Consider the following 17,598-nt stretch of genomic DNA (forward strand, 5'->3'; position numbering starts at 1 on the left):
TTTGGAATAAAAAGTAAAAAAAAGGTAAGAGTAGAAAAAAAATAAAGAAAATAAAAAAATAAATAAAAAACAGATGTCAAAGGACAAGTCTTGCTGTTTAGCCCCTATTAGACCCAGCAGACTAGTCTACAGCGAGGTGTGAAAGTAGTGTAATTGCCGGTTTGAGTTACAGAGCCAGCCAGCCTTGAAGTGTATTTGGACAAAGATTCAAACCCCTAATGAGGACATAAAACTGTGAGGGGTGAGGAGGGAACACTGTGTCTGGACGGAAGGTGGAAAAGGGGACTGCTGGTGCTATGCAGGGATTTGCTTTACTAAATGTACTACACAAACAAAGACAAATTTGGGGATGGGAACCACTGTACATCTTGACATCTGTAAACTAGATTTATAGTGAAATGACTGGCTAGCTAACCAGCTGGTTTTGGAACTGCTGCGAGAGGATGACTGCGGTTATTGCTCAACATTTTTGTGTTCAAAGAATGTCTGTTAAAAAAAATAAAGCACATGAATTTGCAGAAAAGCTGAGTTTAAGCACCGTGTCTGAAAAGATGTGTATCATTCAAAGGCAGTTTTCTTTAATTTGTTAAACAGTTTCTTCCAAGTTAATGTTTGAAAACATACAGATCATTTTGCTGTGCTTAAGAGGCATTTCATCTCAGACTTGGGACCTGCGCAGACCTTACAAAGCTTGTTGGCCTGCTACATCTGTTTCAAATGGCAACTGTTAAATATCAACCAAATGTTCTAGGTCAGTAAAAATGATTCTGTGGTTATGACTAGAGCTAGGATTGTGCCTGCCAGAGTTTTTTTGATTTAATTATGAAACACACATTAACTCAGATAGCTCTCTGTTTCCTCCCTTAATACAAATTCTAGTCATCTGCCAGTTATTTCTGCCCTTCTCCATTCACTGCCCACATTAGCTATGGTCCCCCTTGACGCTCGTTTCTCTGGTTTTTGGAGGGAGAGGAAGACGATGTAATTGCAACCATGTCATTTCCCAGCATGCGAGCAGCCCTGCCTTATCTTTAATTAAGTCCTACTGCCCTCACAGTCTACGGCACCCACTGTGTCGCTGTTTTGTCTGTGCATATTTATGTGTAAATATATTTATATATATTGGTCTGTGTGTGTGTGTGCAACTATGAGAGGTGTCTTACTGCTCATTTCCTGCCTCTGATTTAAGAACTTAAGGGTGTCATTGTGGCAGGACCACTCAGACCAAATGAATCCATTTTCTGCGGTCACGTAAACATTTACTTTGCATGCTCTTCTCAGTTTATACAGGACATTACCATGAAATGTAGTATAAACAAACTGCTGCAATGTCCTATACTGCTTGTTTTTTTAGGACTACATTATATGACCTCCAGCCAGGAAGTGAGAAGGAAAAAAAAAAAAACACAAACACAAAATCTCCAGAGAAAAAGCGTGTGAACCTTATATAGAACAGAAGGTTGTGCTACGTTTAGAGGACGTTACATGTGAGGGTCGGGCTGCACTGACCGTGTACAGTAAGCGTGGCAGATGATTCAGACTTTCCAACCATGTTCTCCACCACACATGTATAGGAGCCCTCATCTGAGGAGGTCACTTGGCGAACGATCAAGGTATGGTCCTCTAGGATTTCAAATCTGTAGGCAGGATGGACACAGGCGATCATGAGATGAAAGAAAAACTTAAGACACCATGCTTGCGTGCTAAATGAATGTATAGAGGGCCTTTGTGCATTACCGGCCCTTAGGCAGGTCAGAATCATCTTTCCTCCAGCGAACAGTGGGAACAGGGTCTCCTTGAACCACACAGTGGAACTCCACGCTCTCCTCTGCCAACACCACCACACTGCTGGGCCGCTTCACAAAGGTTGGGCGTTCTGGAGGACAGAAAGATATACTGAAAATGTTGTGTATTTTTCAACCTCTTTGTGTAGTCACTGTAGCTTATCTTTATCTTAAAGTACCAAGAAATGGCATAGTAATAATGGATTTCATATTGCCTTCTGATGAAGTTTAATTTTGTTTGTATAGTTTTACCATAACATGCACTTGATGCAAAGAACAGTGCCTTAATTATCTGGCAAGGTATAGAAAACACTGAAAATGTTTATATAGCACTATGCTATCTTGTTTTTTTTTAACTCAAAAGTAATATTTCACTTTGACAGGAATATTTTTTTAAATTAACATCTGATCAACAGTAACTACAAACTCCCATGGACTTGAAAAATTCCCTCTACAAAAAAACAAAAAAGTCTCTAATTAATGCAGAATACCTAGCAAAATATGCAAAGTAATCTACATATTGCAATTATCATAGAGTTTGGAAACATTTAATATTCTTGTGATAATCATCTGCCAGTCTCCAAAGTCATTTATTATGCACAACCTGTAGAACAACATATTTTGACCTATTTCTGCATTCAGCAGGATTATTCTCACAGCCTTGTATGGTTCTATGAGGCACTATACTGTATACTCCCAACCAAGGTCATCTAACCATGTGATACTGATAAGAGCCCTATTCTGATGGGAAATGTTAGGAAAATAAGTGGGGGATGGAGAATAGAAGCTGGAAACAGGCGATTGGTATTGGTGATGTTGGAGGTAGCATGGGGAGCTCTTATATTGAAAGGTTTGAGGGGTTGTAGTGCTGGATGGAACAGCAGTAGATGTTCAGCATGTGTTTGGTGGAAAACCACTCCAAAGCTGGCAGACTGGATGGCTGTGCTGCATAATCAAGGTAATTAATGGGTTATTTTACCCCGGTGACAAAGACCTTGCATAGCACAATGGCAAACTAAACCACTGTGAAGTGAGAGGTACTTAGACTAAGTGAAGCACTGCATCATTGGGAAATGCAATCACAAAACTGAAAATGTTACCTAGCACAGTTAGTTCAGCAATCTCGCTCTCCCTCTCTCCCACCATGTTAGTTCCAACGCAGATGTATTTCCCTGCATCGCTCTTCCTGGTGTTGGTGATCATCAGCTTGCCGCTGCGAATCTAAAAGAAAGCACAAAAAATATTTGCAGAGGTGATTTAGTACAAGATCCTCCCATCCTTGGGCCCTATTTAAACAATCTTTAGCACATGGTCTAAAGTGCATGGTGCATGCGCAATTAGGGCGTGTCCAACTGCACTCCAGCTAGTTAAATCATGCATAATCTAGGCACAAAGTTAAGGGTCAGGGGCAAAGGGCTTGTATTAAGTCTCTTAACAAATTATAGGTGTGTTTTGGGCGCAACATGAATTTAACAAATCAGAGTGTCATCTCCCACTCACTTTAAAAACATAGTGCGCACTGTATTTACATGGTGGATTCAGCAAATTGGAGACGCAAGTGGTTTTCTGCTGAGAGTAATGCAGTAAGAGCAGTAATGTCACAGGAGCAAATATCATGGGACATTTAAGCAGCAAAAATAAAAAACTGTAGTTATAAATTTGAAAGAGGAAACAGAACTAAACTTTCTCCTGAAATAGCTGTAGAAAGTACAGCGTCTCTTTTACTGAAGAGTCAGACAGCAGCTCTGCAGCTCTGCTCTGATCTCTGCTATGTTCACATTTTAAAGAATGCAATTTATAATTTAGTCAGTGATAATGTATTACTTCGCCCACCTGCAACCCATCCATGTGCCCCTGAGTGTAACAAGGGGAGTATATGCGAGTTGTGAACTGACCTATGTAGGTGCATCCTACTATGTAAATAAAGCCCCCTTAAGAGAGCAGGAAAATGCCGTGCTATTGACTTTAGACCAGGGGTCTTCAACTATTTTGAAGACCCTGTAGCTGAAAGAGAGACAGAGCAGGGACCCCTATTACATATATTGTATAGAACTGAGTTAGACTTGAAATAATTCTCTAAATATTTTTTCGGTCTTCTCTTGTTTGCACTTGCCTGTAGCTGCTACGTCAGCAGCTGTTGTAACATGGCAGGGTGAATAAGCCTCACCCTCTGCACTTCACCAATGGTTTCTGAGGTGGATGGTGTGTCAGAGTCTCTTGCTCGAAAAGTTAAAAAACGATCCATTGCGGCTCACAAGATGTCACTTGGAATAATAACAAAGCAAATGTGCCGATGTGTTTCAAGGTATACGTACCCGTTAGCAAACTAGTTCACCATGCTCTAATAGATAGGTGCTGCACAATGATTTGATGCTGGCGTACTCGCATAATTGCAGAAGGATTCATAGGTAACAGGTAGCCTATCATGGATGTTGTGTACTATACTATATTGTGTCTTTTATGAATAGGCCAAATTATTTTTGCTAATAAAACGTTGGATTCATGTTAATGTGTATTTTCAGACATATTTAATTTTTTTTTCAATAAAAAAATGAATTAATCAATTAATTAAAACTTCAACTACTACTATCAAACTACAACTATCAAACAATAATTTGGTGCGCCCCCTGCAGTAACCCTAGGGACGCAGACCTGCTGCTGAAGACCCAGGCATTAGACCAAGTTTATATTGGTTGATAACACAATCGCTTTCTCAAAATAGCAATATGCAAACATTGCCCCTTACCACACACCCACGGGTACGTAGAAAGGTACCAGTACATTTGCTTCTTTCCGAACTTGGGTGCTGGCTGTGAAAATAACAACTGCGTCGGTCTGAAACTAGCAACCGAAGTTACGTAGTGCTATGCGCCGAAGACCCCAGGTTTATGACAGGTGTAAGATAAGGTCCCTTACATGCACTGTGTGAGTGTGGCACTTTAATTATGCAGATAATAAAATGCCAACATTTTTATGTTTTGTGATAAAATGTGCAAAGTTTTATTTGTGAATGTGTTACCTTTAATGCATGATGCCTCCCACATATAATCACATCTTTGTCTCTATGCTATTTTAAAATATATACATTTTTGTGCGCTTGATAGGGTAACAGCAAGACGTGCTTGTGTGCATCTGTATGCATATCTTCATCTAAGGAACAGAATTTGCACTGCCTTTCAAGCTGCACAGAAGGTCACCCATTATGAAATTACATAATTCATATCTAGTGCTACATTAGCACAGAACCCTGAGAACAAAGACATTGCCTCTTTGTAGAGACCTTCCTCAGATGTTCAGTCAGCCTTCTTTGCCTTTCCCAAACTTTTTACCTCCTCTATACTGATATCTGCTCACATACACACACAAGTACACTTACACATACAACAAAGAGTTGGAAGATATATGCACTCCATACTGTTTTCATTCTTTTCATATCCTATCCACCAGACGCCCCCGCAGACTTCGGTAGCTGTCTTTATGGTGCTTTCAGTGTTAGCTACTGCACTGATAGCCTGAAGCTACTGAGTGCTAGAGGTGATACCAAAGCAGAAGTGAGCAGGCATGATATGATAGTGGGTAGACATGCCAGTCTGAAAATCTCAAAACAACCACAAGGCCATTTTTTTGCACCCTGACATCTGAAACCTCTTGGTATCAACTGCAATTAAACTTTCGGCCTCGTCATTATGATTTAAGATTGCTTTTTTCCTATTCACACTAAGCAGTGGAATCGAACTATTCATAAATGCTTGCCAGAGACACACAGCCTGTAATGGCTCTGCACTTTTATTTCTTAACAGAGGTCAGAGGCCAAGGCTGCCCACAGTGTTGTGTCCATGGAGCAGGCAGGGGATTCAGTGTCATGCTAGACAGCACCTGGATATCTGAGCACTCTCCACTCGCCAGTGAACAGATAGAATACATCATTAAATTGCTGCTGCAGGGATGAAACCAACAGCCTTTCATTTATTAGTCAGCCTCCTCCAGGCTAACCTTCAACCACAAACTGTTCATACTGTACACTGAATAAATAACAACCAAGAGTGGCCTAACTATGGCTGACATTCTAAATGTGTTGCAAATGGCGTGGTTTTATGAAGAAGATTGTGGTGTAACTTGTGGTTCTATGTACTTTTCATACACAATACCAACCACTAGCAATCACAAGGAGCAAGTGGGGGGAATTTGGGAGCTGGTATTGCAGATTCAGCCATTCCTTTCAGTATCCAGTGGATTTGGTTTGGATGTTTGGACTCACATTAGAGTCAATGCAAAAATGTTCTATATATGGCTAAAAACACAACTGCAGGATTGCATACAGTAACAGCGGTGTGTCTACAGCCATGAAAGAGCCATGTATGACATATGACATCATCGTTGGAATCCGAGCAAGTACGACAGGCTGCATGTTTTGGCATGAACTCAGAACATTGAATTTACATTAATAAAAGCAACATGATATATAGACAACTAGGAAACTGGGGACCTCATGACATGTTGACATCTCTTTCCAATTATTTGCATGTAAGTGAATAGATTTATTGGTCGCTCATAATCTTTCCCATACTATACTGTAGTTTTCCATTTCGTTGAGTAATTGTTGACTGATATTTTTATTGAATATATAATCATATTACAATCAGGTAATTAAGATTACACAGTTGCAGGAGACATGCCCTCTGTACATTTTCAGATGGCTGTATTGGACTCCTTCACTTTTTACAGTCACTGACAGTATATTTAAAAAAAGAAAAGAAAAGAAAAAAAGGTATGGAAACTGGACTGGTATATGTATTTCAGAAGTTGTGAGAAATTACATAGAATAAAAGAAGAGCATGGAAATGTGAATAACTTTTTCAAAATGCTGTTTAAAGTGGCAACAGTATCTACAATATTAGGCTGGATTTGGAGTGTTTAGTTTTACCATTGTGAGGGGAGATACATTTTTGTCATCTTGAGCTCCATATAGGGTTTAATGGAGTTAAAATTTAATTTCTGATTTATCTCGAAAAGCAAATATAAATATATTTTTTCATATTTTGTTACATATTAACATGAAAAAATACAATTTACTTTTCACTTTACACATTTTGCTTTATTGCACCACCTTTATTGTTTTTATGCAAAGTTTTTTATTCAATGTGAGGGCCTTAACTGTGCCACATACCACCATATATTACCTTCAGTAAAATAACTCTCTTTTAAACAGTGTTATACGTAAAATATCTGCCTATGGTAACTAAGTATTTAAAAGTCTCACATTGCACAGTGCACATTTTCACCTATGGGGTTAGTCAGTATACAGTATTTCTCAGTTTCATCAATTTTTGCTGTATTTTGCTTTAAAATGTTTCTACATTTTCCTACAAAAATAAATCACAAAAATTCATACATATCCCATGTAATCATGAGCCAGTAATTCATGCACAACTCATGTATTTTGGAAGGCTGCAATCATATGACCAATGTGCTGACCGGAGTAAAGAAGAAAGCGGTCCTTAGCGGTCCCTGTAAACACCAAACCGACTTCAGAGAACTAGCACGGACAAAGTCCCCTTGCTGTATCGCTGTGACTTAGTGAAAAATGTTGCACATGAACACAACGCAAAGACTACAGCCAGTGGTCAACAAGCACATACATTCTGCACCTGCATGAGAGGAAATGACTCTCCACACCAGCAGATGCTGGTGTCTGTAATCCACATTCAAAAGGGCAATCTGGAAGACAGTCTTGATGCTAGTTAGCCAATTTGCACATTAACAGCACCGTGTGCCAGTGAAATATAACAAAAACCACCATTAAACATTTCTGCCAAGAGCTCAGTGACTAAAGAAAAATCTTACCTTATGTAACAAGTTTGTTTTAGTTTCACTCCCTATTGACTTTAGCTGATTGTTTAATTAACTCACTTCTGTTCCTCCTCTCGTGGGCGGAGCTGAATTGTGAATTTTGAGTGAACTTTGAGTCATTTTAAGGTACGTCGTCATCATTTTTCTTTTCCTACACCTCACCACAGTAACTTAAACCTAAACCTAACCTCTATAACTTTTTGCTAATTATGTAACTTAACACTGAGTACATAACATCATTCGTGGGCCACTGATTTGTGGGATATCATATGAACAGTTGTATGAGGAAAAGTTGTGTTTTGTTCTATCTTGGGTACGGATATCTGAAAAACTAAAGCTCTTTTGAGGATTTGTGCCCACACTAACTGTGCCCCCCCCTCCTCTGAAATCATAATTCTGCGCCTCCCCAGTTAAACCCTGGATAAAAATATTTGTGTTTTAGATTCAGTGGGCGTCCATGGTGATTTGGACTGCTGTGTCTGTGTAATAACTGTCCCTTTGATATATTAGATTATATTAGATTTTGTGCCAGTGAAGTATTCCCAATGGACTACAAAGATGATCTAGCTCAATCCAATGCCTTTGAATAATGCTGTACTTCTGTTGTGCAACTTTTTTGCTGTTTGCTGTAAATACTGCTGCACTAGTAACTTTAGCAGCTGATTAAAGAGCAGACCAAGAGCTTTTTTATTTCCTGGACTGACCGCTCCTCGTTTTTAGCAGCAATTCCATTGCTAAGAAATCCAAATGTGGTTTGTCTATCCTCCATCTCGGACACTGAAACCTCAGCTTTCGCCTCTGCACTGTTTCAATGTGTTCTCTTTCTTCTTCACATAGCCTCAAATGCCCTAAAGGCACACATATTCTGAAGCTACTTATAGTGTGATTTACATGCATTTTTCAGCATAGAGGCGCTCTGCTGTTTTAAATTAAAATCAATAAATCAAACTTTTCCTGTGAGAGAGTGTCTTTCTAAAAATCGTTATTAAGAATTAACTCACAACTTTATCTACATATCAGTATTAATAAATGATGGTCCAAGCCACAAGGGAAACGCTCAAAAGGATGGAAAGTAGCCATGAATCACTTGTGGTGGACTCCTTTGGTCTTTGTACAGTAAGTGATGTCTTTGAGTGAACTCTCACGGCAAAGACATATTTCCATACAGAGAAGATGATTAGGGAGGACAAAGACAGGCACGCAGAAAGTACAAAGCAAAAAGCAGCCTTTGTGTTTCCCTCTGAGGAGCCTCCCCCCCTGGCTCTGATCCATCCCTCTCCTAAAATCAGAGATAGCTCCTCTGTCCATCACAGTCCCCCAGAGAGTCTCTACCTGTCACTCCGCACAAACATGAGCTTTGAATCTGCTCTTGTGTGTCCCTGGGAGCATGCACAGACATTCAAATAAACAAATCAACACACACACACACACACACACACACACACACACACACACAGAATCCTCTGAGTTGCTGAAACATGGTACTATTCTTAAATTCAAGGAAGGAGAAGCCTATTCCTACAGGCCAGACCAATCAGATGCTTCTGTGACTGAAAATGAGTGCTGCAAGGATGATGCTCTCTTTTTTTTTTGGCCAATTATTCATCATTTAATCCAAACACATGTCGACAATATGGATATACTAACAAAGACAAAAAAGGTAACAACAGATGTAGAGATGTAACTGATTTACAAAACATAAAAGAAGCAGGTAAGTAAAAAAAATGACAGCAATGTAAAGAAAAAAATGAAATAAAATAATTTGTAAAGAAAGAAATGTGTAAATGCAATCGCTAAATGTAAAAAGCTGATGTTAGGCTAGAAACAAACTACATCACAGTCGCATGACTTCAATAGCACCACCACCTGAAAAGCCATGTTCAGTGTGATGAAACTCTCTAGTCTCAATTAGCCACTTGTTAGGGACAGCGCCTTTTGAGACACGGAGGGGGGTATTTACTGATGTATTTTTTTTTAAATAGAAAGTGGAAGTCTCTCAAACTTGTGTCAACCAGTCTTTATTTCAGGCATCTAACCAAGAGGACTCATTCAGGACTCATTCCTGCAGCACTCTTTTTGTTCAGTGTATTCAAAACATGAAAATAAAATCCCTGCTGTGTACTGTACGCCACATGACAACATAATGTGTCATATTAATAGCATGCTGTAGCTCATATGTAGCTCATACTAGTGCCAGCTTGTTGAAATATATGCATTGGTTGTTTTTTTTCTTCATATGTTTAGCATTTTTTCTCATCTTTTCAGGTTAGGGTTCAGGGTTTTCTCCAGGCATTTTCAAAACTGTGCAGGAACTCAGAGATGACCTGGGTATAGATGATGTTATTTATCGTTCTCATGACCACAAGGAAATTCTTTTGCGATCTTGACTTAACAAACTTGTTTTTCCATGCTTTAAAGTGACTCAGGTGAGAGGTAGTTGGTTATTTAGAAATCTCTTGAAACAGATATCTGATATGTATGCAGAATCTGTGGCCAGTGGTACAACATTTTGGTATCTGTAGTGTTCTGATTTCTGTTTGTAGTCTGCACAGTATTGACCAATCGCATTTGAGCCAACTTTGGTTGCTTGCAGGTAAACAGTTAATGTGAAAAGCAAAAGAGGCAGAATGCAGTGCTGAAATGCAATTCTTTGTTTTGTTTCTGTCTTCTTTTCTAAATTTATCTACATGCAGTTACCTGTTTATAAAGATTAGTTAAAATGTTCTCTAGACCTGTCTAAAGATGCTAATCAAACTATGCAATGCCTCAAGAATGAATCCTAAAGCTCAGTGATGAACTCACAGTTCCCTCATCTCAAAGCCAATAGGTTTTTTTGAATGGGTTTTTGGTTAGATGCCTGAAGTAACGTCTATGGTTAACACAAGCTGAAGAAACTTTCACGTTTTGTTCTTTGACATAAAATACATCAGTGAATACCTCACTCGTGAATTTTGAAACTACTTCTGTGTCTTTAAAAAAGGTGATTGCTAACAAATGGCTAAACGAGACTACAGAATGTCATCACACTGAGCCACAGCAAACAGCTTTACAGTCTTGTTATGTTGGTAACGTTAGGTCATTCAACCATAGTGTAGCTAGTTTATAGCCCAACATTTGCTTTGTAGTTCTGGTGACTGCATTTAGGCTTCAATAATCATGAAAGTAGTGTTCATTTGTGAAGAGTATCTTGCTGAACACAACATGTAAGTATCATAAACGTTTGTTTGCCACAGAGATTATTTTCGGCAATAATCCAAAACCCAATGGAAAAAATCCACAGGCTTTTTGATGAGGAAACCAGCATGATGCTAACTTCTGCATCGGCCTACAGCTGTCTTTAACAGATCTCTCGAAATACTGGTCTCTCACAGGCTTTATTCACATCAGACGATAGCTAACAGTGTCTAAGAATGGGTCTTTAGAGTTCCAAAAACAGCAACTAAATACTAAAGATTTACACCCAAAAAGCTGTGCAGCAAACTTGAAGCGTCAATAAGCCATTAGATCAAAAGTAGTAATCTAGTATCTCTTTATGTCTGTTGCATTGTAACATGATCATAAATAATGACAAATTAAAATTTTTGTTTGTAATGGTTTAGGTCAAAATTGCATTTCTTACCGTGATGCGTTCATCTCTGTCATCTAAGTTGGTACCATCCTTCCTCCAGGAGATGGTGGGTTCAGGGTGCCCACGGGGCGGTTGGCACTCCAGCACCGCCGGCTCACCCACTGCGACCATAACGTCCACTGGGTTCTGTCTGAAGTCATCACGTAAAACTGGAAAACACACAGAAAAACAGATCAGTCAAAGGAGTGGAATTTAATGACATCTGACTATTTGACAATGATAAATCACAATATTTGGTCATATTTTGATGCCTTTAAGTGGGTTGTATTTAATTCATGTCACAGAAAAGAGTTCATTTCAATGGCTGACTGAAGTGGTATTTACAGCTTCCACAAGTGGGACTTTTAAAGATGTTGTGACATACTGTATGCTAATGTTTTTTGTCAGAGCCCAGGGAAATTGCTTTTTTTATTTATTTATTTATTTATTTATTTATTTATTTATTTACTCTCTTGTCTGTTCTTGTTCCTAGCGTGGCAATGAAATGTACAAAACACAAAATTATCACCACGTCTGGAAGAGGAACAAGGCCATATTTGGCTATATCCTGTCACCTAGCAACAGCGTCCTCAAGAATTAAAGCACTTGAACAGCAGGATATTACCAATACGAAAAATACCAGTTCCAATTGAAGGCAGCATTATAAAGGGTTGTTTGCTAGCACATACTTTAAGAGCACCACACCAACTCTTTTCCAAAAAACTCAATTGGTGTTAATCTATAAGTCTAATATATGATATATAATTCATGTAAATCAGCACTGTAATAGCTGCAAGTACTCCTCATGTGATTACTTCCTTACTCGAACAGGAGATACGGTCTATTGAGACAAGTTGCTGAGAAAGCTGGTTGTCTTAATGGCTGACAGAAAGACGAGAGGATACACGGCTACAGAGCAATGCAGAAAGGTGAGATCCAGACGGCTCCAGTGGCAGGCAGCGGAAAAGCTACCACAGCAATTTATCATCTTTCCACAACGAATAGCCTGCGTACAGAAAAAAAAAAAAGACTCGCCAGCCAGAAGTTGAACTGGAGACAAAGCAAACTCGCATCCACTCCAAGAAGCCCTGCAGAAGAGTGTGATTCCTGGTGGCCACAGGCAGCTCATTCCTGTCTCAACCATGGACTGTATATAAAAGCTCTCCACTGTACAGCCTCAAGCTCTAAACAGCATGAGGAGGAGCGGCAAGGGATCCTAAAATCTTAAATGTGTCAAAAAAAATCTACCAGAATACTGCCAGAGCTCTCAAGTGTTTGCAAGACAGAAAGTAAAATTGGGGTGTGTAAGAAAGAAAGGAGTATGTTGTAAAAATGAAAACAACCTTTTGTTCTACACAGCTGAGAAAAATTCTGCTCCTGATGAGGTGAACAGCATGTGCTAATGTAGACGCCTATGCATGAGTGACTGCTGCTAAGCATTCCCAGTTTTAAATTACAGGGGGGGCTTAGAACCTGAACAAGCCAAGGGAGCCGGGCCAACGTAGAGAGAGCAGAACTCAGTAGAGTTGGGTTGGGGTGAAAAGACAGGAAACAATGAGGAAAAGGCATAATGACTCCCAGATGGCGGCAACTCGTTCACCTCTGGCTACGGATTTGTACATAACGCTGGACAAGCGGGCCTGAGATGCCTGATGGCCACCGGTGGATATGGGAGAACAAATTGGGATGACCTTCTAATTGGAGGCATTTTGGCCCCCACACTTCTTTGAGTTCCGCTCTGCTGCTCTGCCCCCTCTGATCCTCTGAACGGGGTTGCAACTGGATGACTACAGTTGACTGAAGTGCTGATGGGAAACAGCTGTCCAACGACCCCCCACCCCCCTCCTCCCTGCCGCCGCCAACACCACCGCGTCACATGATAAAAGGCATTCCTCGCGGGACACAAAAACATGGTTGAGGTTACGACAGACAGGAAGAAAGTGAGACCATCACGATTGTGCGTACAGTATGTGTGTGAATGTGTGTGTGTGCATGTTGATTGATTGACTGATGCTATCTCATAAGCCCAATAGCAATCAGGTTACACATCTGTTTTTACTATCGTGTGAGGTCCAAATGTCTCCATAGGATTTTGAAAGCCTGGACTGTTTCCTCAAAGCCCTTTGTTAAAGATTTATTTTCAGTGATAGTGCTGGAGTTAGTGTAAGACGTAAGGCAAGGGGAGATAAGGGTTAAAAGCAGCAAAGCTTATGAAGGTTAGTGAAGAATGTTCTCATAAGTGTGCATGTTTTTGTGTGTATGTGAACAAGGAAAAGTTGGCTCGTTTGCGCGTTATACTATTATGCCGGGTAAGCACGCAAATAATCCAGAACATGTGTTTGTGAAACTGACTGTTTATATTCTCAGAGGGAGAAATGTATCTGCTTATTAAGATATAATAAGAAATTATGCATGCCCAAGTAAAAATCATGCAAGCATACACAAATCTCACAACCTAAACTATGCTTAGACTGTTGTCTATGGTTTGTCAACATTCTTGAAACCTTTTTATTGTCCTCTAATAGCTCTGAACAATTCATATAATGTTTGCTTATTAGTCAACATATCCTGACAAGCTGCTCTCTAGGAGTGGTGTTGCTTACTCCACTGTCAAATCATAAATAGCTTGAGTCAGTGGCATTTGCAAAACCAGGTTCAGTAGATGCTCATATTAAATGTTGTACGCTGATTAATAAAATGTGGACATCCTGCAATGACTGCTTGATTTTAGAGGGTGTTTGAAGAATTATGCAAAGGACAATCACTGCAAATTAAACCCTCTTTCTTACATGTGCTATAAAAACAAAGGCTTTTTTAAATCTCACCATGCTTTGATTGCAGAGTGATTAATATTGCTCTTGTCTACTTCAAAAACTTTAACTAAATCTTTTAATTCACTTGTATCTTTCCCATCTTTTCTTTCACTCTTGCATCTGCTGAGACAGAGACAGACAACCACATTCACACCTATGGCCAATTTAGAGTCACCAATTAACCTTTTAGATTGTGGGAGGAAGCCGGAGTACCCAGAGAAAACCCACGCTGATACGGGGAGAACATGCAAACTCCGCATAGAAGGGCTCCCCCACCCTGGGTTCAAACCCCCTACCCTGGGTTCGAACTAGGAACCATCTTGCTATGAGGCGACAGTGCTAACCACTGCACCACCTTACAGTAAGTTATCAGTTATCTTAAATTATCTGAGATAAATTGCAAGCACACATTAGCAGGTGCTGGGGTAGCGGCCCGTCTATGATGACCCAGCCGTGTCAGAGAAACACTGATTTGTAATGTCAAACTGCTTTATTCTGTTTTAACCAGTTTTAATCACCTGATCCATTTGTTTTGGAGAGGAAGAGACCTCTGTGCATAATTAGGCTCATGGTAAACACCTCCTAAACAATGAACAATGAATGAATCTTAACTGGAAGTTCACACTTGGCACATGGGAGACGATGCCACTTAATCCTACACACTGCTCCTTTAAGGCTTTGCACGCTATCATGTCTTTCTTGTTATTCTCAAATCATACTTGTTTATTTCACACGTTGCACCCACATGAATTTCACAGCTTTTTGAAGCCATTCATAGCAGGCTCCGCTTCTAACAGTGAAACCCACCTCGGCAGCTTCTGAAGCCAACCCAGCTTGCCTGTTAAGCTGGAGTTTTGCACCTCTCACTGTCTTATTTTCGCCCTCCATCTGATCCCTCCAGATGAGAATCTCATAGCCCACTTCAAAGCATCTGCCGTTGGCCTCACTACCCCTGATCTGACAGTGTCTGACTTGTTGTTAGTCCTCTGGAGCCTGAGCCATAGCTTGAAAGGCCTACTGCAGCCTCTCTGCAGAGTCCAACTGGACCAAAAAAAGGAACACAATCTAACCCCACAGACATGGGACACACACAGTAACCTCATCACACTGCATCACTGCATGAGACAGCCAGAGGCACCTTTTGTCACCACAGTTAAAACTAGCCCCCTCTTGTTTCTCCATTTTGTATTCAAAGTGCTTTGATATATACTGCACATCCAGCTGTACAACTGTTTTCGTACAGCAATCAATTGCACGTCCCAAAGTCAACATCAACATTACTGCAAGGCACTGACAGTTTAATATCAGTTATAGCTTTGCCAAAAGCAGCACAACAGCTGTGCATGCTTCTGCTTCCAACTCATATTAAAGTAGAGGAATACAATTAGCAATCAGCTTATCCAAATGCCTGTTTAGAGACTGCTGACAGATTTTAGGTTTTTATGAAGAAAAAAGTTGAAGACTTTGGCATTTCCACATCATTAGTTTGATGTGTTTTATATTTTCATTTGTTTTATGATTGATCAGAAACGTCATATAACAACAAAAAGCTTGACACAGATGAAAGAGGGGAACATGCCATGGCATGTAAGTCACTGCTGGCTCCAAGAATTAAATGTTAAGAATGGAACCACATTTTTACAATCAGCAGGGTCTGAGCTTGATAAGCATAATTAGCTGCCAACTAAATAATAAATACAGCGTTCTTTGTGAGAGAATTAAATGGAGGGACCCTTCACCTTCTCAATAGTAGATTTAGATTTAGATTCAACACAACAGTCCTCAATTTCCAAAATGTATTCTCTTTTGTCAGGAAAGGTTTGTATGGTTTTACATTTTGACATTGAAGGAATAGTTCAACAATAGTTCAAACTGATACCACTCTCATGACTGAAACTTACAGCCACTTAGCTTAGCTTTCAGACTGGAAACAGGAGGAACAGCTAAACTGACTCCAAAAGGGGTGCGAATCCATCTCCCAGCTCCTCTAAAGCGCACTTATTAACAGGTTATGTTGTGTTTGTTTAATCTGTACAAAAATCAAGGCATAAAAATGACAAGTTGTCATTTTAAGGGGGGGTTATGTGCTGGATTTTCCTGAGTCCAGAGCTTGGAATCTGCCCCTCCTCGAAATTTAATAATTGGTCTGGCATCATGAAATGGAACAGCTGTTTGATGGCTGAAATGAAGACTGACCAATGAAAGCCGCTAGGGGACTAAAGATTAGCCAGTCAACACCATGGGTGGTATCATCGCTGTTGTCAACCTGTTGTCAAACTTCATCAAGCAGTACTCCACAACCAATGAGAAGTAACAACAATGGCAATTGCTGCAGACAAGATACACACTGCTCGAAGTTGTTCTAAGTCGACATGTCTCAATATCGGCGTCATCATAGTTTTTACTTTGCTATGCCCCACTCATAAAACCTCAGCAAAACAAGTATGTTGGTATGATTACCATTAGTGTAGGTTGGCCTCTCGTGATTGTTAAGGGAAAATTCAGTCCCCCTCCCCAACATAAATCAGTTTGAGTGGATGCACTGTTAGAATGAAGATGGACATGGAGTGTAACGCGTTGACAATTTTGTCTGATATCAAACAAGAGCTGGATTATTTCTTGGCTGGGAGCAGTGACTTCCTCAAGTCTCCGCTGGTTGCTTAGCAACCTTGCGACGACGACAAAGCTCCAGGGATTCCCAAAATGTGAAACTATTCCTTTAAACCAAATAGAATTCCACTACAATGGAATAAAATGCAAAAAATAATACAATAATAATGCCTATCACATGTTACCAGAGCCTTTCGGTGATATGATGAAGTGTTGTGACCCCCTCCCCACATTTGAAAAGCTAAATTACTGTCTGTTTGGTATTTAAGCTACTATAAGACTTAAACAGAATGACTGAAAGTCATTTAACGGACACTCTGTTGGAGCATTATTTGAAAGCATTCATTAAATACCATAAAGTCTTAATCCACTGGAACCCCATGCATTATTAATAAATGCATTCTTGATATAATCAGTTACTTATTCAAATACCTCATACACACTGGCCTCCTCTAAAAGGCTCAATAATGAGTGGAGAATGAAAAGTTCAATAAAATGCTCTCTGGAAAATGAAGTAACAAAAATTAAAAAGACAAAAGGCAGAGCATCAACTTTATCTCTAAAAATGACTGCCCTTCCATATATATTGTTATTCTTGATGCTGTAGGTACAGCATGACTATTTTTCCTAGATTTCATCAAACCAAGTCAATGATATGTAAATACTAAAATGGAAAAAAGGCAGAGGCTGGAATTATGGTTCCTTCTCTGTTCTGTGGCACACTGAACCGAGACCACACTAAAACACATTATTCCAAGACTAAGTAGTAATAAGTAAAAATAAGTACTGGCATCTATGACACTGTCCTGAAGTCTTAATGTTTCCCAGTGCTTAAAAACATTCGTTTCAGCTTAAATACAAACCAGCCTTTGACTGAAATACCCCAGAGCGCTGACTTGAAAGTAAATAAATTTAATAAATACCTTAAGCCAGC

The 17,598-nt window shown here is 39.7% G+C and overlaps 1 protein-coding gene across 3 annotated transcripts in view; it reads right to left on the minus strand.

Moving 5' to 3' along the window:
• Positions 1 to 17,598, minus strand: part of LOC117269091 (roundabout homolog 1-like) — a 127,997-nt gene that overhangs the window by 25,207 nt on the left and 85,192 nt on the right. For all 3 annotated transcript variants that reach the window (XM_078172230.1, XM_033645957.2, XM_078172231.1), the window contains 4 exons: positions 11,254 to 11,411; positions 2,885 to 3,005; positions 1,738 to 1,876; positions 1,510 to 1,637 (listed from right to left, as the gene is read on the minus strand). In XM_078172230.1, coding sequence (XP_078028356.1) covers positions 1,510 to 1,637; positions 1,738 to 1,876; positions 2,885 to 3,005; positions 11,254 to 11,411 — 546 coding nt within the window. The remainder of the gene's footprint in view (positions 1 to 1,509; positions 1,638 to 1,737; positions 1,877 to 2,884; positions 3,006 to 11,253; positions 11,412 to 17,598) is intronic.

Source organism: Epinephelus lanceolatus, chromosome 11, assembly GCF_041903045.1.
Source record: "Epinephelus lanceolatus isolate andai-2023 chromosome 11, ASM4190304v1, whole genome shotgun sequence".
Lineage (NCBI taxonomy): Eukaryota > Metazoa > Chordata > Actinopteri > Perciformes > Serranidae > Epinephelus > Epinephelus lanceolatus.